Here is a 23808-nt window from a genome sequence, read left to right as displayed (position 1 = left end):
GCTGCTGATTCGAATCGATGAAGAGCCATATGCTGCTGATTCGAATCGATGAAGAACGGTTATACCACATAGTTTGTGCCCACTCAACTTATTCATCTACCGTCTGACCCTTATTACGCGACATGCGCAGCTGTTGTTGTTATTTGTACCAAGGATGCTAGTGCACGCAACTTTCATATTCCATGTGAAAATTAAAAAAAAATGTGCGTACAGTTGAGAGGCATGCATACACAACGCAAAACATTCTCTGCTGAGTCGGGGGATTGATAGGTGCAAGTGTCTGCGTGGAAAGGTGCCCGTTTTCCGAATAATAGTTGTGTTGTATGGCTTTAGCAGTTTCCTCTGGCGCCTTAGTATATTTGGCAAATGCAGCCCTGGCCATTCACGAGACAAGATCTGGGCCACGATGGCGTAGCGAAGTGGTGCACGTAATTCTACACTACACTTATAATTCACCGTAGACGGCCAGCTGTTACCATTGAAAACGCGGGCCGAGCATCGCTGTGACCACTCGCGAAGCGGAAAAAGAAATGGGAACAATACCGCAATTTTGTGCAGGTGTCATTTTTTTTTGCTGTTCCCCATTATGCGTTAAAACTAGAATGTGACGGGAAGCCATAATAAGAACTCGGCACATAGCCACACTGGCATATCGGCACATCGACATTGTCCGTGATGTTTCCTAAAAATACCGCATAGAACATCTGACCCTTCAAATAAGAACTCTTTCCTACTGTCGTATTGCGAAATCTATGCGAAGCTATTTTTTCATCCGAACTTGCGTCTCAGAGTACACACTCTTTATAAAGCTTCTGTCTGAGTGCTATTTCGAAGCCTATGCCCAGACGGAAGATATTGTAGTGTTAGCTGTTTACAATAGCGACCCTTTGGTAGCCTGCCAAACGATTGGAACTCATTGCTGTGTAGTCTTCGTCGCACTTAACCCGAACACGCGTTAAGCGTTCTTAGTTTACAGCTGACGTTGCTGGAGATCTGGTTGTGGTGTTCTGAAACTGTCCGTAAGCCTTTGTCTCGAGGTCCTTTGTGTTTGTTTCGTACGGGTATCCGGATTGTCAGAATGTAGAAGCGGATATTGGCTGTCCGGGTTATGTCTGAGGCTGACTGTGCCGCAGCAGGGCACGCGCAGTATCGCAAGTGATCTCGATGTACATCTACGCTCCCCCTCGTTTCTCCATTCCCTCTCCCCGCAGGCACTTCGGCCTGAGTGCGTTCGGTGGGCTCACTCGGTCTCCGGCATGAGCTCTCTCTGCGCCTTGTACCTCTCAAGTGTCTACTTCGACGCAGAAACCTCCGAGGCACTGGCCAAATACGTTCAAGAAACTACCACGCTGGTTACTTTGTCGTTTCAATACATGAACGTAACTATTTCTCTACCTTTCTAAACTATTTTCTCCGTTGTCTTGCCTATTGTTTGCTTATTCTATGATTACCGAGACCCGTAAAAATATTTCGTAACGAAGTGCCTTTCTCTGAGTTTCTTTCCCCGTCTGTCAAAAAACGGAAATTTGTGCCGAAAGGCAAGCCTGCAAGCGCATTCTCTATAGTACCAACTGAAGCTATATTTGCAAGCACTGAGACACGTTTACTCTAAAGGACCACGTAAACATCTGAAGGATAGTAGTGCTGCTAAGAACTCTCATCTATTCATAAAGACGGGGACATTTAAAGCCAAGCATACGCCTTTCAGTCTTTACGGTGCACGTACAATTACTTTCCATGCTGTTAAATGACAACGTTAGTAACAAGCATTCTGTTCTGGCTTCTGCATCGGGTTTAAATACTAGCACTTTTTGAAAAGTGCTACTACGCTGGCACGCTTATCGGTGTACATTCTTATGACACTTCACGCATAGCTTACATTTCATCACGTAATTATTCATTAAGGCTCTACAAAGAAACGCTGCGCCGGATGCTTCACGTTACCTGAAGAAAGCTTCAATGTGAAGTTTGCATTGCATTTAGTAATATATATGAACTGAAGATGCTTTTACACGCAAATTTGTTGGATTCGTGTACATTGTCGAGTCTTAGAAAACCAAGTAATTTTTTTGAAGTTCTTTCTTTAGCGGTTTTAAAGAAAGCGATTAAGTCACCACGCACTGATTTCGGGTGCTTTCCTCACGTATGATTCACTGACTTTGCAGATAATGTCAGTAGTGCGGATTCGATATCGAGAAATTTGCGCGGGAAATGTAATGTGTTGGTCAGTGCAGGAAGTGTAACTATCAAATTTTATCTCTAGTTGTAGGAGTGTGATTGGTGCGAGCGCCGTTCATATGAGCGGTAGATTATCGATAAGGCAATCAGTGTGATGACCTTATAGAACACCTTAAGTGTACACAGCACCTGACGGGAATACTACAATAATGTACGCTGATATCTTACGTCAATAGCTTGCTTGACATAAATGTTGAAGACGTGTCGTATACATCTTGAGACGCATCTAATTTGTCGTTGGTTACAAATGTGACAGGACCATGTGTTCGGGAAACGAGTTAGATGATGAAACGGCTGTGTGCTTTTCCTGTTTCAATGCAACATGTGCGGGGTTAGCTTACATTGCTCCTGAAAATCTTTCACGTGGGCAATATTCTTCCAAGTGTCAAGAAGAATGCGCTCACATTTTTCTGGGCATACAATATTGATCCTGCTACCGGCTAATGCAGAGTAGGGTATAACCCCGGGTCGACGCATGGCCAGCGTCGTGACGTGTTAAACCATCATATGCTGGCACTTTATTAAAGTTATCGGTATCCTACCCTAACCGATATTTGTGTAGAGCATGCGCGCTTGAAGTCAACTTTTTACCCTTGACAACTTGCTGAACAATTAAGTAAGTTTAATTTTCTTGCTGCATTATACTTATAACGTTTATGACGGGGACAGGACATCTGAGGAAACAGTTTTCAGTAGACTCAATTGTCCCATGAACGGAATATGGCCTGACCACTACCCAAACCTGGCCTTGCTCCGAGCTGCATGACTCCACTTTGTGTACTGTTTGTGTGTGCAGTCGCAGACTGAAGACGATGCCGCGACCTTTCTGGAAGCCTTAGCTCTGAACAAGACGCTAAGGACATTTTATATTCCACCGGACTTTGTGATGGCACGAGACGGCAAACCCATCTCGAAATTCCTCCGCAACCACCCTACCATCGACAAAATTGTGGTAAGGCATGTCTACGCCTTTGGCATTGTTTCAGCTTATGAGAGCGAGCAAACTTGTCACTTGAGACGTCTCAGTGCAGGTCTTTCGCGACATCTCATTTTCCAATTTTGTATTCCGCGACTTCTGTTGCAAAACACCCGCACGCACTGTTTCTGACGTATTGATAATACTGATGCTTGTTGTGAATATACTTAAGCCATGTAGGTAGCCAGAAATAGGAAATGATACACACTAAATTGTACTGCTTAATCTCCTAACAGATGACCAGTTAAACGCCCCCTACTTCTCGGCGCAATACGGCGCTTTCAGAAAACCATCTTTTACTCAGCAGCGCTTCCCAACGTATGGCGACATAACCACGCTGGACTTTTCAGCCAATTCTAAATATGGTTAACGGCGCCCGCTTGCTTCCGCGTCTTCTCACTGAATCAATCGGCTGTGTCACACACTCGCTTCATGCTACATTTGCTTTCCTTGAATATCGAAAACCATGCTTTTTCGAACCTTACCACGATGGCACGCATCATCCTATGCATCGCCGAGCATGTCTTACACTGCTCGAACCAAATGTACTCGTCTGTGCGCATACCGCGAAAGCCTTTCAGGGTACAATGACTCGTGTGTAGTGAGTGGAGATTTCAGTCGCCTGATGCCACACTTCGTTACCACACTACTAGTGTGCTGCCCTCAACACATCAGTCTGTGCCTGTACTGACTGTATCCGTAGTATCGTGGATTTAAGTGTGCTATATGGTCTAGTTGTTGCATATTTTAAAGACTACGTGCGGCGCAAGGTTTAAAACGACAGAAGAAATAAGAGGATGCCGAAAGCAGCATATTTTCACAGCATTCCTGCACTTGCGGCGAGTGCAATGGTTGTGCCCATTTGTGTTCTGTGTAAGTATGTTGGGTGCTTCCTGGAATGAATGAGTTGCGAGTTTGACGCTCTTTGCGCCTCTATTTGGGACCTGCCTCCTCCGAGTGAATGCCGACGTTGCTTATTTTCAGATGCGCTCTCTTGGACTTCGCGTAGGCGCTGCAAACACTCGTTTTAGGTACATAGGTTCCCCTTTCTTTTGTGTTGAAGTTGGTCATTCTCTTAGGGGAGCTGATAAGCGGGAACACAAGCAACGAACTCACCAGGAAACACGGGGGCTGGTTCGCCTTTGAGGTACGGTTAAAATGTGCAATAGTCTCGCGTGTGCGAAAACGCGAGTTTCGAAAGAGATATCGGTAGCTGAGTTGGTGAATGTTACGCGTAGCTTCAAATTTGGGCGGTAAGAACGAATGAATATTGTTCTGTATTTTCCACGCATGAGAGCGCGAACACAAATGGGGAACTATTTCCAGCAGTGGTACAAGAGGCACACTTTGTTGCCGTATCCTTCGCTTAATATCTTAGAAAAGGTGTCTGAGTATAGCGTTCATAGCAGTTGCAAGCGTGGTGGTTTGGCTGGTATGGGATTATCAGTTGAAGCTGGCGACTGGAGAGTCATCATTTTGAGCAATATGTTGGGCTGTAAAGGAATTTATTTGCAGTCATTATGCATGTGTCAAGCGTCTTCGTCTATTCCGAGCTTAAGAAAACAGCGTTTCTTCAGAATTTCTCAAAAAAGGGCAAATAAAACCTCGTAGACAAAGACACAAGGACTGCATGTACCCGGGAACAGGATAGGACAAATTATTATTGTACTAACCATAATTACCATTGAGAACTGAATCACTGCCGCGAGTCTTCTGGCTAAAAAAATTCAAGACTTTCTCCTTTCACTGGCTTTTCTTTCACTCTTTCTTTCTTCTATACAACTTTGTTCGAAGCTTACAGCCTTTCTAGCACTGTGCTGACTCGCTATCTTCGCCGAGTTTCAAGAACTCTTTTCGGCCATCCATTTCGAAAGGGAGGCATATGGTTCCAAGGCGCACTCATAATATCGCGAAGGCGACAGCATCCTCGCGGGTGCTTCCGCGAGATGTAGCCCTTAAAAAATATCTTATTTTTGCTGCGCAAGGGTAGCCACCGTGGCTTGAGAATATTACGGCCTACATTCGGCGCCGAAAATTTCAGGTTTCTTATAGCGATGTGCCGTTTCGTCTTCCAGCTTTCGAAAGCTTTGCCATGCACCATTCTCACGAGCACTGCTATCCACGTAATTTTGATACTTATCCTGTGTTTTCTGCCTTGAGCGTCGGGTTCACCAGTGTTGACGACGGCGATTCCGATAGCTGGATGGAAACGATGGCTGCTTTCCTTTTGTACATGAGTCATTGTATCGTCCAAGTGCACTCCCGGTGGCGATGTGATTGCCAAAATTTGCCACAATTGTCTGTTGTCGCGCCTGCTAGCCTATGCACGATGCACGTCTTTCTGAAATGTACTGGATTGGAAAGTTCTTCATTATGTGACATAGCTAGCGCCTTCTCACGCGGTAGCATGAACGCAATAGCCAAGCGGCAAAGCAGCGTCGAACAACGGTATGCTTGTCGCAGCAGCAGGTGTAGGCACTACTTCTCTACACTAAGGGCTGCAATTATAAGGCAATCTACAAAGGGGAGGCGAAAAGCGTTTCAGCCCTCATCGGGACATTTTTGTGCTACTCGTAATTAAGGTTTGGTGATAGCTTCCTCGATGGAAACAAACGTTGCACTTATTTCTGCTGCACCACTATGCTTCTTGGGGTCGCCTTGTCGTAGTTCATTCCAGTCACAGTGCCCGCATTCTCCGCGATAAGCAGGAATAGGCTCACCGGGCACAGCCACTATGCCTTAGTCTTTCCTAAGTTGCGATGCCAAAGGTTATGCTATTAGAGAGCGTGGAGCAATGCTTACGATGATTATGTGATCTCTTATTCTGAAGTAACAAGGAAGGCTGCGCATGCGCTACTTTAAACAATGCTACTATACAAGGCACAAGTCCTGACCTTCATATTCAGAAATCAGTTATCTAGAACCGAGGATTTTCGCAGAATACCAATTTGATAGCATAGTATTCTGCAGAGCTCGGTGTGCGCAAGCACCTTGCAATTCGTACAAACACAAATAAAGTGACGGAAACAGAACTTAGTGTTGCGAAAGGGAGTTTTTGATTGTACAATGGACTCAACCTATTACAGGGGCAGTTCAGTCTCTGGTCAATTCCTTGTCTTTAACGTAGCTTAATGACGTATTCCTCTTCAATACATCATGCTAGGCAATGTCAGCAAATCCATTAGAGTATCTTCTATTACAACTAATCAGCTAGACTTCCTATTTGGAGCACAACTGCCTCATTGGCACTATTATGCAGCTATTTGTCCCGTTTTGTCCCTCGCCAGAGAGTAGCACACAAGTTAACAGCCGCAGACTGATCTCTACAGCCGTCCGAGCTTTAGTCCAGTTTTGCGACGGACAGATGAACAGAGGTACTTCAGTAGGCATGGACGTATTTTTTCACGACACTTCTAAGGGCTTCAGGTTTGTTCTCAATTTGGCATTGAGGAGGTTACTATTTACATCGCAAGGGTGGCATGTGCCCATTTTTTCTCCTAGCAGAAAAACGTTTCGTGCTGGCTCTTTGTTGCGGTCGCGCTGACGGTTCCCCGTAGTGGCGTACCCACGTTCAGCCACTTCAGCCTCTCCTACGCCTCGACGGGATCCCCACATATAACTAAGCGCTACGTAGCCACGGAAGCTTCCGTTGCGATTTCCAGGTCGGCTTCGAAACGGGGCATAAAATTTGAGCCAGAGTTCAATTTTAGTGAGGTTCTTTGGCCCCATGTCGCGAGAACATGTAAACGTCTTCAGCGTGGAGCACGCCATCTATTCTTATTGCATATATCAACACATATACGTCTATAGGAGTACTTTTTTTTCTGAAAACCATGATTACCTGCTAAAATTTCAATCCCCCACCCAAAGACACCTTCTCAGCGTGCTGAAGGTTGTGCATATTGTCTTAGTAACATCGTTAATCGTACAATCGGGAGTCTGCAAAGTGTACGGAACTTAGACACAGAAAACACTGCCATTCACGCGACAGTGCCGTGCCATACATCTAAAAAAAGTTGAAATAAAAGCTCTTAGGTGGCTTACCAACTAGGTCGTTCTGCTAAACGCGATGTGTGGACGAGTCGATTAGATGCAGGTAATGTATGTCTTATCGAGAAATGCGACTGTGCACATGTGCCTTGCGGCGACGATTTATTTTCGGGTTTCGTTAAGTTGGTCTTCACTACAAATATTGCGACTATAGCTGTTGGACTTCCACTCATGTTGGATTTTCGGTAACTGCAACAGCATTTTCATGCACGAGGACTACTTCGTGTACCACTATTGTTACCAGTGAAATATTCTCAAGGTGGTCGAAGTCTCAAGCAACTTTTAAGCTTCCTCTATTTTAAGCTTCCGTGTATGTGTAGCTTCGAAATCTGAAACATCGTAAGTCACCCTACCTAAAAGTCGGGCATCCCAGAAAACTGAACTGCTTCTTTTATGTACACTTCTGCATAACGCGACTCGAATTTCTTGCCTGCGTTCAGTTACCTTCACTTCCTAAATTTCAGTCCCAAATTTATTTCTAAAATCACTCGAGTTTTCTTTCTATACTTGTGCTGTTATTGCGTAAACGTCCGAGCACATGTTTGCGAACTTCAGCCTGTGAGAAAAGTGTTGGGGTACCACAGCCAGTTACAGTTGCGCCACCTTGATGCCTGAACTTTCATTCACTATCGGCAGGCGTACGGATCGCAAACTGCTTCCCCGACAGGCCTGCTGGTAGGGGCGATGAGGAGTGCAAGCCTCAGGAGTCTGCATGTCAAAAACTGCACCATCAACCCCGAGGACCTCCAGGAGTTGGGCTTTGCCCTGACTCGACGTCCACCGTCTCCAGCCACTGAGGAGGGCACGACGTCCACGCAAACGAGCCGCCTGGAGAATCTGACATTCACAAACTGCCCCGTCACCTGCCTAATCATGGAACACGCCTATGCCTCCCTGATCGGAGGTAAGCACTCCACCCAACTCGGGCGTGTGCCAGATAAAAGCGATGATATAAGGCGTAAAGTAAAACGAGGAAAGCGCGATCTGAGGGACAATTTTCAGGCCAATAGATGTGTTTCGCTCTTTATATTGTGGTCACTGGTTTGTTGTCTGCAGTCGGACTTTCACCACGCGTGCGCACGCGAGTGCGCTGCCACCCGGTCGTCTGAGGTCGCTCAACTTTAGCGTACATCATACCGAAGACGAAGTGTGTTATTTAAGTGCCCCAAGAGCATAAGCGAAAGAAATAGATTGTGATGTCATCTGCGATGAAGTGGAGTACAGTCGTGTACGCCTCTGTGACGTGAGCTAGGTCAAAAAGACAATATCGCATTTTTACTGCGGCGAAGAAAGGGTAACACTTGGTTGATCGAGGCTAATCGTGAAGGTGTTGCAATGTCGCACAACTCCTACGTAGTGTTAGCTGCTACGAAGAGGGGAATAATAAATGTGGGCAGGTCGCAAGGGTGATGCAGTCATGACGTCGCAAAGCGCCATCTGTCACGCGTCAAAAATGCGAGAAATCGGCATATGACGCATGCGTCAAACGTCTAAAAAGCTAGTTGACTGTGGCACAAGATATGGCTTGTGAGCTTGGCCTAATTGTGACTCTAAGGAAAAAAACGCTTAAACCTTATTGGACGTATGTTTTCCCCAAACGAAACCCGTCTGTCTGGCTAGCGTTTTCTTGGAAACTCTGCTTCCGGCATTTCCATTTCAAGAATGCTATGTACACTGATAGCGCACGTGTCGTTCATCACCCTGAAATGCCCTGTGCGCAGTGTTCAAGTAATGCAGGATGACTAATTACCGAGCCCGTGGCACTCAATACGTCCGTTTTAAGTTTATTTTTTTGTTCTTCTCTGATGTAGCCAAAGTATGATTATTATTTGGGAAAAGGTTAAGCCCCAGATAGCTTAACGCCTTTAGCGCAGAGCATGAAGTTGAGCTGAAGGGCCAAGGCTTGACGCCACCATCGCTCATTCATTTGGTTTCATTGGAGGCCAGAAACGAGAGCAAATAGTGACCTACCAACCTACCGCAATATGCTCGGATCAGAAAGCAATGAGAGAAAGCCGGTTTGGCTACCCTACACTGGGGGTGAGAAAAGGGGGATGGTAAAGACGAAGCGATGGAGAGCGGATTGAGTGCACTTGGGAGGCAAGGGCTCGCCACTGTACTGCAAGGGCTCGCCACTGTACAGAGCGCCAGTAAGCACGATGGCAACATGGCAAATATGCCGTGTTATTGGCTCCAGCAATCGCTTCTCCAGTTTGTAATGCACAAAAGCATTTTTCAGCACAGGACATACTCCTGCTTTTAAAAGTGGAAGTATTAATGAACGCCCCCAAGGCAGGAGAACACATTGTCATGGCTGTCGACATAAAAGGGGCCTTTGACAACGTAAGTCAAAAAGGGATACTGGATGTACTTGCAGAGACCAGCTGAGGTCAAAGGACGTACGAGAACATCCGAAGCTTCCTCAACCAGAGAACAGCAGTTATCAAAGTAGGGAACGATGAATCTGAAGTCTATCATCATCCTAACAAAGGAACGCCACAGGGTGCGGTGATTTGGCCTACACTCTTTAACATAGCCAGGATTGGCCTAGCTAAAAAACTCCAAGAAATTCCTGACGTCCGTCATTCCCTATACGCGGATGATATAACGATATGGATAACCAAGGGCAACTTGGGAGAGAAGCTTCAATGGGCGGTCAATTTAATAGAAAACTATACCCAACAAAGAGGACTCCAGTGCTCGACGGAGAAATCAGAACTCATTCGCCCCACAAAAACAAAGAACTGACCCGAAACTCAAAATCGAGATCAGGCTGGAAAGGAAAATTATTCCTGAGAGGTGAGTAGTAAGAGTGTTGGGGATGTGGCTGCAATCGAATGTCAGATGTTTACACACTTTAAACACGATCAGAAATACACCGCAACAGGTTGACCGGATGATAGCCCATATGGCTCATAATCGGACAGGAATGGGGCAACAAGACACCCTCAGACGGGTGAAAAGCCTCATCATTAGCATACTAATGTACTCCCTACCTTACCATACCATGAACAAAGAGGAAGAAGAAAAGGCTGCTAAATAATGATGGCTTATTAATTAAATAACAAGGACAGCCCTGAGGTTGCCACGCAACACTTCAAATTAGAAGCTTCTAGCCCTCGGCCTCCACAGTACATTCCATGAGCTGGTTGAGACCCAACTAATAGCGCAGAAGAGTCGATCGGCGCAAACGACAGTCGGCAGAGTTCTTCAAAGAATCGGCCTTGGAGAATGTATACAAACATACCAAAACACCAAAGGTCTACCCTGTCAGATTAGAGCTTTTTATGGGGTATCACCAATACCAGAAAACATGGATCCGACATTACACGCAGGAGGGAGAAAAGCTAGATCAGAATGTATAGACAAAACAACAAAATACTTGGACACTGCACGATTAACGGATGCTTCACTATATCGGGCCAACGCAAAGAATATGGTGGCAGTTGTAAACCGTAAAGGCAAAATTACGGCCTGTGCTTCGGTTTCCCGAGCAACCATTTTAGGAGCCGAAAAGATGGCTATCGCCTTAGCTATAAGAGAAGGCATAGAGCGCAATGCTCCACTAAAAATAATCATTCTGAGGCCGCATGTAGGAACTATCAGAGGGGACAAATCGGCGCGAGGGCACACCGGATACTTACCGAAATCAGCAAAGAACTTGACATCAGGTATACTCAAACGGTAACATGGACCCCGGGACACGAGGGTGTTACTGGGAGCCTCCACGCAGATGAGGAGGCTCGAGGTTTCACTTATTGCCGAGCTGCCCATGACAACATTGTGGAGGACCCATCGCTCATCGATCCGAGTTATAAAGCGATCTTGCAACACTACAGGGAATCCAGAAGGCTCTCCCCAGCACCGCATAGGAACCTTTCAGCCTTGTACTCAGCGTCGTTACGCAGGCTCCAAACGGACACATATAGAAACCTCCGTAAATTGCACATATACTACCCAACAGCATACAAGGACATGTGACCGTGGTGTGGGAGCACACCGACACTCTACCACATCACATGAGAGTGCACAGCTCACACCGAAGAACAAGACAATAAATAACACGTCAGTGAGGTGAGAGGCATTGCTACCTAGCTCCGCCCTCGGGGATCAGCTCAGGCTGGTCCAGAGAGCAGAAAGTATGACGAGGGCCCGCGATGCCTTGAAATAGGGGCCCGACCACATGGCGTTACCCCGTTTTAGGGGCAACGAAGTCCTTTCTACGAATAAAGTTTTGTTCTTCTTCGATATTCGCTTCCGGTATACCGAGCAGAACTCATTGCTAGGGTTTAAATTTCGACCACCTATTGACTGAGATGTTGTTATATCGTGTTGACTACCCTGCACAGGTGTCCTCCTCAGTCTCAAGCTGTCCAATTGCGCACTGCGAGAGACGTTCACGTCGGCTGCGGCAGTGAAACTGCGCACTGACGCCCGCCTGCGCAAACTCGACATCCAGCACAACGAAATCGGCCTCGTTGGGCACAGAACCCTGGTCCGGGTCCTGGAGGTAAGCTATTGTTCCGGATCACGACACACGAATTTACCTACTCGCGGCATAATTCTTTAGCATTACAATAGAATCTCGATGTGTAGTAGTTACCCCGGACCGATGGTAGTAAAATTTGAGAAAGCCAGTAGAAGGGTAAGGAAAACGGATATTCAAGGTCATGTTAATACTGCTTGTGTAAATCCCAATTTCGGACACAGGTTATTTGAATTCGTGATTAGCAAATTCTTTTTATTACACCAGCATGCTGCTTTCACTTCCCTAACTTGTTTCGAACTTGACCTTGATATAGAGAATACACCTGTGCTTGTTCTTTCGGAAGTACCATTGGATTATATCTTGTCGATTTTTTGTGTTGAGGTTTATGGTGGAGAAAGCTGCTTAAAGCATTTATACTCTGCGGCAACTTTCTGTGGCACTTGCACCATAAGAAAACAATAAGTATTTTTTTTACGGCAGCACAGCCAAAGCTACTTGGGCGTGGTAGTGTTACTACGCCAAGTAGTGCGAATGCTTTCAAGGCAGTTTCAGTTTTGATTTTGCCAGGGCATACAGCACATTAGCGCTTTCGTGTGTTTTCATGAGTGTGCTTGGTGCACAAATGCTGTGGCTGAAATTGTGCTAAGGAAATCCGAGATTTATACCTTGTTTTCAAAAGCAAACATAGTGATCTAAGCCAAAAATGGCGCTGAAGACAAATAGCTGGAACTCATGCTCTTCTCGTAGACTCATTACTACAAGGTTTCCAGTGATTATACGCTTAGCCTTGCGCTATTGAACTACACTTGGAAACGTGCAGAGTGCATTGCAGTAATGTCTATGGCAACCTATACAGTAATTTGTATCGCGCAAGTTGTACTTATTGACACAAGATTTGTTATTTCTCGAAAAACAATGGATTGCACAGAAACTGCGCCTTTAGCAGTCCTACGGAAAGGAAACGAGATATTTCGTAACTTGCATTGCTTACAAAAGTATTTGTTCTAGGTTGTCCCCCTTCATCTACGGGCAGCAGCTTCCCTCGCACGTCATTACGACAGAGTAGAATAGACTGTCGACCGCTTAGCAAACTGCCACCACGTAGGAACATTAACGCTTCAATGATATCGTTCCTGCGTGGCCGTGAAAATACATTGCTAATGCTAAGAGCAAAACATTGCGAATCGTGGTTGCATCCCCGAAATTAAACGCTGTCACCGCAAGGCGCCAGGCGCACTCTTGTCTGTATACGCTAACGGACCCGCTGCTACTCGCGAGATCGTGCTATAGGGACCGCTACATCTGCGACACTCATGGTATCTTCGACTGGTCGCCTGTTTGCCCCGAAGCAGAGTCGGGTAGATCGGTCGTTTCCCGAGCTCAAAGGTAGGGGACAAGCGTGCAAGCCGAACGTGCGACTCGCTCTCGGAGGTGGAAATTGCTGATGCGAAACCACGTGACTACTGCCAACGTCCGATGTTTCGCCTGTCCAAAGCTCCCGGCGCTGCCTGAAAAACCGGCGGACGTGCCGGCGGGGCGAACGTTCGTCGCGACGCCAGCATGCAGTGGCCTAGGTTGCCAAGGTTACGGTGGGCCGTCGCCAACAGCAGCGACGCGGCGCTGCGATGACGTTTCAGTCTCGATGACTGCTCCGACGACAGGGCTCGGAGCGCCTCAGAGCGCTCCAAGATGGAGGAGAGCAATCGAGAAGAACCACCCGAACGCAGAGCGCGCACCCTCTTTCAACCAGTCGAAGACAACGCCGCTCGCGAGAGCGCTCCAGTGCGCTCAGAAACGACCAGCCGAAGATAGAATCAGTAACCGAGAACACCCGCCCTGTATCCCTGCAGTTTATCATATCGGTGCTTACATATCATGCTGTTGATAATCGCAGCTGCGCTTGCATAGCTGGCGGACTCGTAGAAAACGTTCAGGTTGTCGGCTTCAAGGTTGCCTGTCCATCACGACCACCGACGCGCTTGTGCTTTCGGCGTGTGTTGCTCGCCGCACAGCACATTCCTCCGTAATTATATGCAGCCAGCGAGACGTTCCGCAATGCACTGATGTCTTAATTTGCTTCTGACAAATGAATCCAAATCAGCTCACGAAAAGTCACTCTGGCTTGTTGCAGCCCAGCGACGTCATCTTTCGTTTACAAGAGCTGGAAAACTACGCGCCTACGGCATGAAGGCAGAAAACGTGCGGCATGAAACGGGGTTCCTTATCGAAGAAAGAATTTTTGTTACATAAATAATCCGAAATTAGAGAAACAAAAATTGGGGTGCTGTGTTTTACGCGACGTAGACTAAACATGTTTACATTCGCCGACTACATGAGCATCCGCAGTAAAAAAAAGACAAGCGCACTTTCGCTTCGCAGCTTTGACCATGCCTTGACGAATTTGTTGCCGGGTACAGTGCGTTGTGCTAAATTGCCGCTATATATTTCTTATTCACTTTTTCGAGCCAACTTTCAGTACCACTGCTTTTTCAAGTGCCGTAGATTCGAAATCTTGTTCGAAACGTTTTTCCCAAGTGTTGTTGCGCACATGCATGTTTTCTTCCTTTCCTTTGCTGCCACGTTTCCTTATTATACATGCAGCACTATCAATGTGTCACTTCGTTTTTTATTCTTACGGGAATGCATAGGCAAGCTTTTCCTGTGCACTTTTGTCGGTACTACAGTCAGTTAGAGTTGTCTAAATTTTATTAGGGGCAAGGTGTCGGCAGATACATAAATAGAATGGTCGAAAAAAACTCTGTCCACTATACATTTTTCATTGGAAAAATGCATTTCTTTTCATTGGGTAAGTTAATTCTTTGTGAACTGCCGGAGTCCTCAGCCATTTCAATTATTCCTTCGTTTACGAACAGCCATGCTCGGAATTCCACATGCTACTACAAGCACTGAAGATACGTGAGAGCATGAATTCGCGATACTCCATTACTTATAAGATGGTTACAATGTAAACTAGACTAGCACATGTTCGCGGCGATCATAGTCACTGAAATTCGGTATGCAATACTGCAGCTTACTATAAATTCAAATTTGGAGTGCGTCGTTTTCCCATCCCTCGCAATGTCAACAGTTAAGCCGAAAGTTGGGGCTTGGAATTTAGTTTACCTGACCAGCCAACCTACGCGTGTGAGATATATTGGGATATAGATTCAGTGCGCTAGACCTTTTTATACAATCGTATTTCATCTTACTAATGTTGTCTTGAACAATGCATTGTCTGAGAACAGTCGTTATTCATGAACGAATTGAGCAAGCAAATGGCCCATTCACATCACGTGACTTGAAACGTTTGTAGCAGCTACGTATATCACGACTTCCTTGCTCCAGTTGGTTTACTTATTAGGCCCTGTAATACACCATTAAAAAGCTATGCCCACTCGGACCATGCAGAATGAACAGAATGCCAGCAAGGATTCTTAATTGCTACAAACCCATAATCTGCACTAATGTATTCGCACTGTTTGAACTCGACGAGTTGTTAGATTATGCTAAACTTGCTATACCGCGTTACTACAGGTAGACGCTAAGAAACCTGCTTTTCCGTCCATCCCATTTGTACCACGCTTTTGCGAGTTTACTGTAATATCGTTGACTAAGTGCGACTGTTCAGCGAGAACGCTACTTGTTACACAAGAACGGGTCAGATTCAAGCTCGCGGACAACGAGTTCTCGCTGCTTCAAAGCACATTCGGTATTTCTTCATGCTGCTCAGATCAGTGCGACGCACTTTCCTCATTTCTATATGCTCCCGCAGATCAACCAGAGTCTGGAATTGCTGGCATTTTCTATGAGAGCAGCAGTACCTGCACCCCATATGACCGTCTTCTGCAACGTCATCCGGGAGCTGAAAGTCTCTGCTCGCCTGAGTATCAACTGGGTAAACCCCCGCGGACCCGACTTTGCGGAGGCTGTGGACCTGGCCAAGATCACTTCCGCCTACATCGATCTAGATGACCGGAGCCTCGTGGACGCCACGCCTCTCCTGGATGCTGTAGCGTCCAGTCGCAGCCTCCAATCCGCCACAATTGAGTGCTCCAACCTGACGCTCGAACCTGTGCTTCAAAAGCTCGCCGCAGCCATCGCCTCCACCAGTCACCTCAGGTAATACACCCTACACACCTTCGCCGCAACGTAGTTCAGCCGATAGCTGCAACATCCTTCCAAATTAATAGCGACTGCGCTGCTTAAATTGAGCTAAGCACACAACAGCACTAGAAATTTTCAATTAGGAATACGGGGGCGGGAGGTGGGGGGGGGGGCGAGTACAACATTCTTCTTCTGTGTTTGAATACGTGTCGTTCTATTCTTTCAACTGCCCAACTTGGGGCACTGACATATTTAACAGAAACGCTCATGATTTGTGATCAGTACGGCTATTTCCGTGATGCCTAGCGATTGAAGGGGCTGCTAACACTGGCGGGCGGCCATTTTACCATTATAACATGATCAATTACTCGAAAATTTTGCAGTTTTCAAGATGGTACGAACAGTTATTTCAGTGATTCTACGACCCTAATAAAATTAAATGATACATTACATTCGCATGCATTACACTACGCACACATTAGAGCGCAGATGTTAAAGGAAGTATGAAGGACCAAAAATAAACCTTACAGTATACTGACGTCCGCCGGTTCAAATGTGTTGTCGAAAAATTTATTTCTTGGCCTGTTGAAGATGTAGGACATCAAAAAGGCACAAATCAAACGGCAAAATCTCGTCTACCCGACAGTAGCGAGATGTTACAAGTGAACTTTGGTTTGTAGGTGCGAGAAGTATTGATTGTCATCAGAATGGCTATATTTGTAGCCGGAGATAGTCAAAAATTTCTGCTCCTACAGCACAAATTTCAAATGTACGATAGCGAAATTGTTTTTTCGACCACTTACACCTCTTAGCCACGATACAGGCAGTCAATGGCTGCAACTGCAAAATCTGTTCCTTGTTTCGAAAATTTTTGATGTGGGAGTTGCCTGTCAAATTTTTGTAGGTCTAGTACATTTGAATCCATATTGCTGCATGATTAGCCTTATAGGATGCAGCGCATTGTGTGATCCTCTACGAGAGGCAGCCATCGAAGTTTCAATGCTCGACCTAACCATTTATTTCGCGATAAAGCACCGGCTTTTCACCAATGCAGAGATCTGAAGCTGTGCATCAGGCTACCCGAAGTCCACGCGGTGAACCTCCTTCGGTCACTCGAAAACAATCGAACCATCCGCATCCTTGAAATCACCAACTTTGTCTTCAGAAAAAGGGCCATTAAAGCACTGGGCCGAATGGTCGAGGAAAACCGGGTGGTCAACATGCTCACGATTATCATTCTGGAAGGCAAGGACTGCTTTAACGAAATGCGGGCAGTCTGCCGCGAGCTGAAGGAGGCCATTCTGCGCAACCGTTTCCTTATCGCCGTCGCTGTGCAAATGTTCAGGGACAACCATGCCAGCGACTTCGTCATCAAAGATGCTCTACGGCGTAACATGGTGAGTTCTTTGTGCACATGTCGTGTGTGTTCGCAGATATTTCCAGGAGTGTTGCCCTCACCATGTACTCTCCAATATGCTTTGCGGAATTACCTGCGAAGATGCCACGCTGACCTGAAGGATAAGTTTTTTCACCATGGTCTCATTTCAGAAAATAACTATCAGCTTAACTGCTTATCGTATTTACCAGTGTACCATTCCATAAGGTTTGTGTGTAGGTGACGCGTGCGATTATTATTTAATTTGTAGCCATCTGAAACGTTGTCAGGCTATTGCTCCACGTGAGCACATGGAAGGTTAGTAGGGAGGCTGTTTCACCGAATGTTCAAGGTAATGTTAAGGTGGAATACAATCAACTGTGATAGGACTAGATCGGCGTAAAACAGCAGGCGAATTTGGTTCTCGACATGCATTTCAAACTAACCACCTCGCCCAGCTAGCCTTTGTTCCTTGTACAGACTAACGTTTGTTGATTTTCTGCCGTTGTAGCGTCTACAACGGCAGGAACACTAATTCGAAGCCCGCGTAATTTCCACTTGGTACCTATGGTTCTAACCCCACCTTCATACTTTTCTTACTGCCCTCCGAGAAGATTCCCAATAAAAAACGATGCAGAAAGTCCATATTAGACGGTATATTGACAGAGCAAAACCAGCCGACACCGTCATTACTACTACGCTTGCATGACACCTGAACATCGGTCAGCAGTGTGGGAAAGAAAGGACAAAGATGACAGGACTCCACTGATGATAGAACTCCACATCGGAGCCCACCCTGAATAAGTTAAGGAGCTCAATAAAGCAACGTTTAGAAGCAAATTGTAGGCTAAGACAAACGACCTTACAGTAAGAAAAGACTCTTGTTTCATGTTTTATACCATTAACCTTATTCCTAAGCCACGCTTTGTACGACAAAGCTTTAGACTTAATATTGGTCTCGTAGCACTAGAGGTCAGGGGCGCCTGTCCAATTTTCTTGACATAGACATACACATATGTATAGGTGTATGGCCTGCGTACACGCCCTAACTAGCGTAATTTATTGGCGTAATTCAAGGTTGTGGAGCTGTTCTAGAAGAATTAAAATTCTTCGCTACTGCACTGGTCTCACACCATTCGTTGGCGACTGTAAATTCTTTTGCCGCAAGGTTGCATTCTCCATTTTTTTTTGTGCACCAACTCGCTCTTCGTGGATTTCAAGAGCACATCACAACACTGCCCATCGACTACAGCACTGCTCTTCAAAAGCGTTTCTGGGCAATCTCTACGATAAGTAGCGGCTTGAAAAACGTTCAATTTCAAGCACATGCTCAGTCTATGAAGTCCACAAATATAGTGCTTCGCAGTAGAAGACTTATGGTTGGTGGCGCTTCCAACTTTCTATACACATGTGCGATGCACGCATAACGTAGCTCTGTACTTGCGCCTAGACGTGCATATTACTAGTGGACCACATTGTACCTTCAGTTCACTGTGCTTTAAACGTGCTGCGGTTCTTATGGAAACTGTAGGCACACTGACGAGACGCGATGGCAGTCTTGGAGGCCTTTCATCTATGCTTGACTTGATTCACTATGACTACGCTCATTTACCAAAGGCTATTTCCCACATGCGCCAGAGTTAATGCATAGGTACCTTTTAGGGAGCCAGAGTTACACATAGGTCCACCATTCTAGGCTTCGCCATCTTAGAGTGCCACTCCCTGTACATGTAGGAAGCACACTCGCGGGGCGATGCCAGTAGCGCTTTTTTGGTGCAAAAGCACCACTTGCTTACAAACCTTAATTTCGCCTCCATTTGTTTGAAGCCTCTTATCAGTTAGCTGTGTATGTGTTGCTGTCAAAAGTAAAATAAGCCTAAAACAAACGAAAAATACGTCATCACACGTGGGCTTGTCTACATCTGCTATATATATATATATATATACATATATGTATATATATATATATATATATGTATGTATATATGTATGTATATATGTATGTATATATGTATGTATATATGTATAATCAGACACACACACCTGCAGAAACGACTTTTATATTACCTTGAACCATTACTTTGAGTTCACAGGGTCTCTGCATTTCTTTTACTTTTGCTTATTTATTATTCTGCGAGTACAAATCGATCGCACACTTAATTATTACGAGCCTAGATTTTATGTCTGCAGTCCTTATTTAATGATTATTGAATGTGCAGCGTGTGACAGACATATACCGGCGCATGGTGGCAACGTCTGTGAGCCTTTGCGATTTATATGCAAAGCGTTGAATGCTATTATAAGCGTTCATAGATGCATCCACTGCGATATTTTAATGCGATAGTGTTAAGGGTCCAGCGTCAACCGTCGCTTCAGCAAAAAATTATTCCGAACCATGCAGACCCAACCATACAAACGCAACCACCATACGCAACCAAGCAGACCCTGCGTGTAGCACAAAGAAGTTATTGAACTAATTAGGTTTCTCCAAGTAAAATACGTGAAACACCGTGAAGTACAACTTACGCACGACCTACAGACGTGATAGTGTTGGATTGTAATATGAATATGCGAGAAAACAATTCTGTTACGCGGGAACACGAAGAGAAACCTTTTTTCTGGTGTTTATACCGTAGATAGACCTGCCACGGTGTCCGAGATTTGAGCACCCGGTTACTTGCAACAACTCCAGATAGCGCTCGAATCCGCCGCATCACGCCCCACGCAAGAGACTGTTTCTACAAGAAAGCTCACCTTCATGCATAGCGTTCGCCACCAACATTTGCCTTTGAACATTAGCGTTATATAAGCTGCATTTGCCAGGAAACGTGAGAAGCCGTCGGGCATCGTTGAGTGCTATCGCGTTCTACTCTTAAAGGGGAACCACAAGCGACTTCAGACATTTTTGCATTGACCCCTGCAAAAGTATGTGAAATTTAACGAATTTAGTTCATCCTTGGCGTCTATTGTACGTCACGGGCAAATTTATTTGTTGATGTATTATACACATAAAGCCCAGGAACCGCAACAGAAAAGAGAAGTGAAAATGTACAATATTTCACTGCAACACAAATTCTACTCTGGCCGGCAGCCTGAAAGCGTGCTCGATTCGGTAGACAGTCATTTTGTGTTCTGCAGTGAACATTACTCCTCTGAAGACGTGCATCCTATCGTCTTGTCTGCGCATACAAACCTCTCTTTATATCCATAAATGCATGGGCACATACGGTGCTAGCTCCACTTGCTTCAAGAGCCATACGCAGGGGCACTGGGAATATGCGTCCCGCTCTAAAAATACTTGCACCTCCGCGGTGTATTTTTCCCTCGGGACAATAATCGTCATCTGTCTTGCTTGCGTTTCCTTTCTTGAAAACGCTGCACTCGTTAATTTTCTGTCGAGAATGCGGTCATGCTGATAACGCGCATGCCTTTCATGGCCTGGAAGTGCCGGGCTCGACGCGTTAAAGAAAGGAAATGTTGCCAAAATAGATTACGATTATTGTGGGGTAAGTATACACTCAAAGGGTGCAACTGTTAAGAATGGCTCCAGCAACTCGCAGTCGCCTAGGTTCAAGCGGGCACAATGTTTCTGCAGCGGGCTCGGAGCAACCCTAGCAGAATGGGCCAGTCACGGGTGGACCCTCGCGCTATTGAAATTGACACCTTCATTTAAAGCAAGGGTGCCCAGCATTTGATGCAAATCATCTTCTTAAGAGGTGCAATGATGCAATGGCAAGTTAAGCAGTTCTGTGTTGTTTAATTTGCTCATGTCATGTGCAATGATTATACATTTCGTTTGTTGACGGTCTGCTTCGCGAAAAACGCCAGATACGAAACGTGCAATAATTGTATTGACTCGGACACGAAGTCGGGATCGACAAAGCCATGGCTAACCTGACGAGCTTACGCCAGATACGCGACAGTAGGTTATGATAGAGTAGGAATTGGCTTACGAAAATTCGGTGACGATTCATCGGCCCGCATGATATAGAAGGATTACGTTATTCGAAATCATAGCCATCGACGCTGGGTGGACTTGCAGAGCGGACGAACGATCTAGGAGCCAATTCCTAGCTCCTGTGTACGCTTCGTCACGCGCTAAGTGGCTGATCTCGCTCGGTAACTGCTCTTTCTTAACGCAGCTGTACGTCCACGAGGCCATCCGCTTCATCAATGGCTCCGATGAAAAGAGCCATGCCCTGGCCTTCGAAACTCTGCAATACTCCCAGTCCTTAAAGATGGTGCTGGCCCTCAACTTGTCCACCAGCGAGGAAGAGGCGGCCGAGAAGATTGACGAGGCCCGCGAACGGCTTGCTGCAAACTACTTCAGGCTGACCGGCATCGTCAGGGACAAAATAACCTGCAAACGGGGCCGCAGGAGGCGAGCCGCGCTGGACGACCTTACCGTAGAGCTTCTTGCACGCATCTGCAGTTATCTCAGTCTGACTGACGTGATGGACATTTAAAGCACCCAAATTGCTCCGCTCTGCCTGTTTACTGCGTTAGCCCATTGGGGTGAACAAACTAAATGCTTAATTGCATTCGGGCACATCAGGTTCAAGCGTTTGCTTCAATCAATCTTCAGATTGCATTTTGAGGCCCGCTAGTGCTTCAGTGCGTCAGCTATGAAACGAAACTTTCTCTTCGCGCAGCATCACCTCATCCCCAATGCACCATTCTAAACAGCGCGTTTGTGTGTTATCGTCTTGGAAACAAAGTTAATTTACCGTAACATTTTTATCGCCACGTTTTTCGGCATTTCTTAACACCTGTAAAGTCTGTTTGGGACCGCGATTACTATTTCGTGGCTTTAACGCGTGCTCTACAATCACACTGGCTTACTAACTTATGCGTGAAAACGTGTTGACCGTATTTCACCGTCGTTATGGGCGTGCAATGTTTATTTTACTTTAAATATGCCTGACTGATGTATCAGCCCTCATTTTATGGGTCCATAGGTGGCCTTTATGGATGTCTTGTGGAGTCTTTAGGATCCGTACACTTTCCCGATTCATGGTCGTTGAAGCAGTGTGTATGTTGTTATTGGTCTAAATGCAATAGCGCTTCAGCGTGAGTTTCCACCCCGTTTTTATGTTCATGTCTAAACGCGAGCATTCTTTAGACATGTTGTTGGTATTTGGCTCTCTAATAAATGTTTAGTCCAAGAAGTCATTGTGGTTTCATCATTCTTTTGTGTTGTATGGTTGAGCAAGAGTTGTACCTACCCTTTGTTTTGTAATACGAGTGCATTTGTCTTTTTTGCACTTACGTGCTGGTCATGTTGGTTTTACGGAATTTCAAAGAAATAAATTGTTGCAGATAAGGTAATTCTAGTCTTTGAGCTGGAAAATTCAGAGGGTCAGTACTTCTGCGAGATGTCGAAATGCATATTATTCTAATTAAGAACCTTCACCAGTTACCTTCCTAGTTATTCACTACGCGTACTACATTTTAATACGTATGGCCAGTTAGTTTGCAAGGTTTATCCACTTCCACTGAATTTCCAGAATGACACTAATTTTGAGATATGCGCCATCGAACTTACCATAAAAATAAGTCTGTTTCGAAAATATGTCAACACTGGTGTCATCCTGGACATTCAATCGGATAGTCCGTGCAAACTCACTAGCTGCCATTCGTAGTTTGCAACGTGTGCGATAGATATATAGTCGGTTAGTCATCTTTAATCAGTGGACTGTGTTTTGATTTCTCATGCAGGTAATGTCCACTTATTTGGATAACCCAGCTCAAGAAATGGAACTATCCTACATTCCACAGGTTAATAAAAAAAATCCGGAATACTTAGTGATCACCACGTATATACTATGCCCTGCGCATGTGCTTGTGGTACGTTTTGCTTTATGGTAGGTTGACTGCCCATCTACAACTAGATGGAGTAAGCAGGAGTGACAGCTGCGACTGTCGGAGTTTGACCGACGCAACCGTAGTTGACAACCATAGCGACCGACGCTACCGTAGTTGACGCACAGCATGGTGCCAATCGTGGCGGCAGGAGATGCCGACGTCCGACAAGCTGGTGGGGCACCTATTGACCCAAGACGCACTCGGGGATGAAAGCAGCCTAGGAAGTTTTCGGCCAGTTCTGCAAGCAGAAATTTCGACGCTTTAAATAAGGTTTGGAGCAGAAATTGTCCGTCTTCGAGCAGAAATGCGCTTTTTGGAGGAGCCTGGTAAAGGCCAGAGTGAAATAGGTGCATATGGAGAAAAGGTGTTCCTTATTGGGAACTTGCAGTACATTATGCTGCGGCAGGTCAGTTCTGCAGAAACCCGCAAGGCGAGCAAAATCACTTACAGGAAAAAGCATGAAATGGCAAAATAAATAAATAGGTTTCCCGGAACGGGCACTTTAGAGCTGCGCTGTATATAGAATACTAACGAGTCGGTCATTCGAAGAGGCAGACGCTGAGGTATCCGCTATCACAAGCTTTCGCACCGTCCAGTAGCCTTCAAGAATTTCAGAAGGGCTTTGGTGGCCTTCTGCATATCCCACTAACCGGTGCGTCGACTCGTTCTTATCGATTCTCTTAGCATGCCTTCAGTAAACCTTGTTAGTAT

The 23808-nt window shown here is 45.7% G+C and overlaps 1 protein-coding gene across 1 annotated transcript in view; it reads left to right on the top strand.

Annotated features, from left to right (window-relative positions):
• Positions 1–22400, top strand: part of LOC139061277 (uncharacterized) — a 39951-nt gene extending 17551 nt beyond the window's left edge. Inside the window, exons 5-11 of the mRNA XM_070541002.1 lie at positions 1212–1379; positions 3035–3190; positions 7901–8168; positions 11614–11774; positions 15526–15872; positions 16912–17254; positions 21375–22400. Of these exons, the coding sequence (XP_070397103.1) occupies positions 1212–1379; positions 3035–3190; positions 7901–8168; positions 11614–11774; positions 15526–15872; positions 16912–17254; positions 21375–21698 (1767 nt within the window). The 3' untranslated portion in view covers positions 21699–22400. The remainder of the gene's footprint in view (positions 1–1211; positions 1380–3034; positions 3191–7900; positions 8169–11613; positions 11775–15525; positions 15873–16911; positions 17255–21374) is intronic.
• Positions 22401–23808: the final 1408 nt, after the last annotated feature.

The sequence above is a fragment of the Dermacentor albipictus genome, chromosome 6, assembly GCF_038994185.2.
Source record: "Dermacentor albipictus isolate Rhodes 1998 colony chromosome 6, USDA_Dalb.pri_finalv2, whole genome shotgun sequence".
Classification (NCBI taxonomy): domain Eukaryota; kingdom Metazoa; phylum Arthropoda; class Arachnida; order Ixodida; family Ixodidae; genus Dermacentor; species Dermacentor albipictus.
This window is presented reverse-complemented; position numbering and strand designations above follow the sequence as displayed.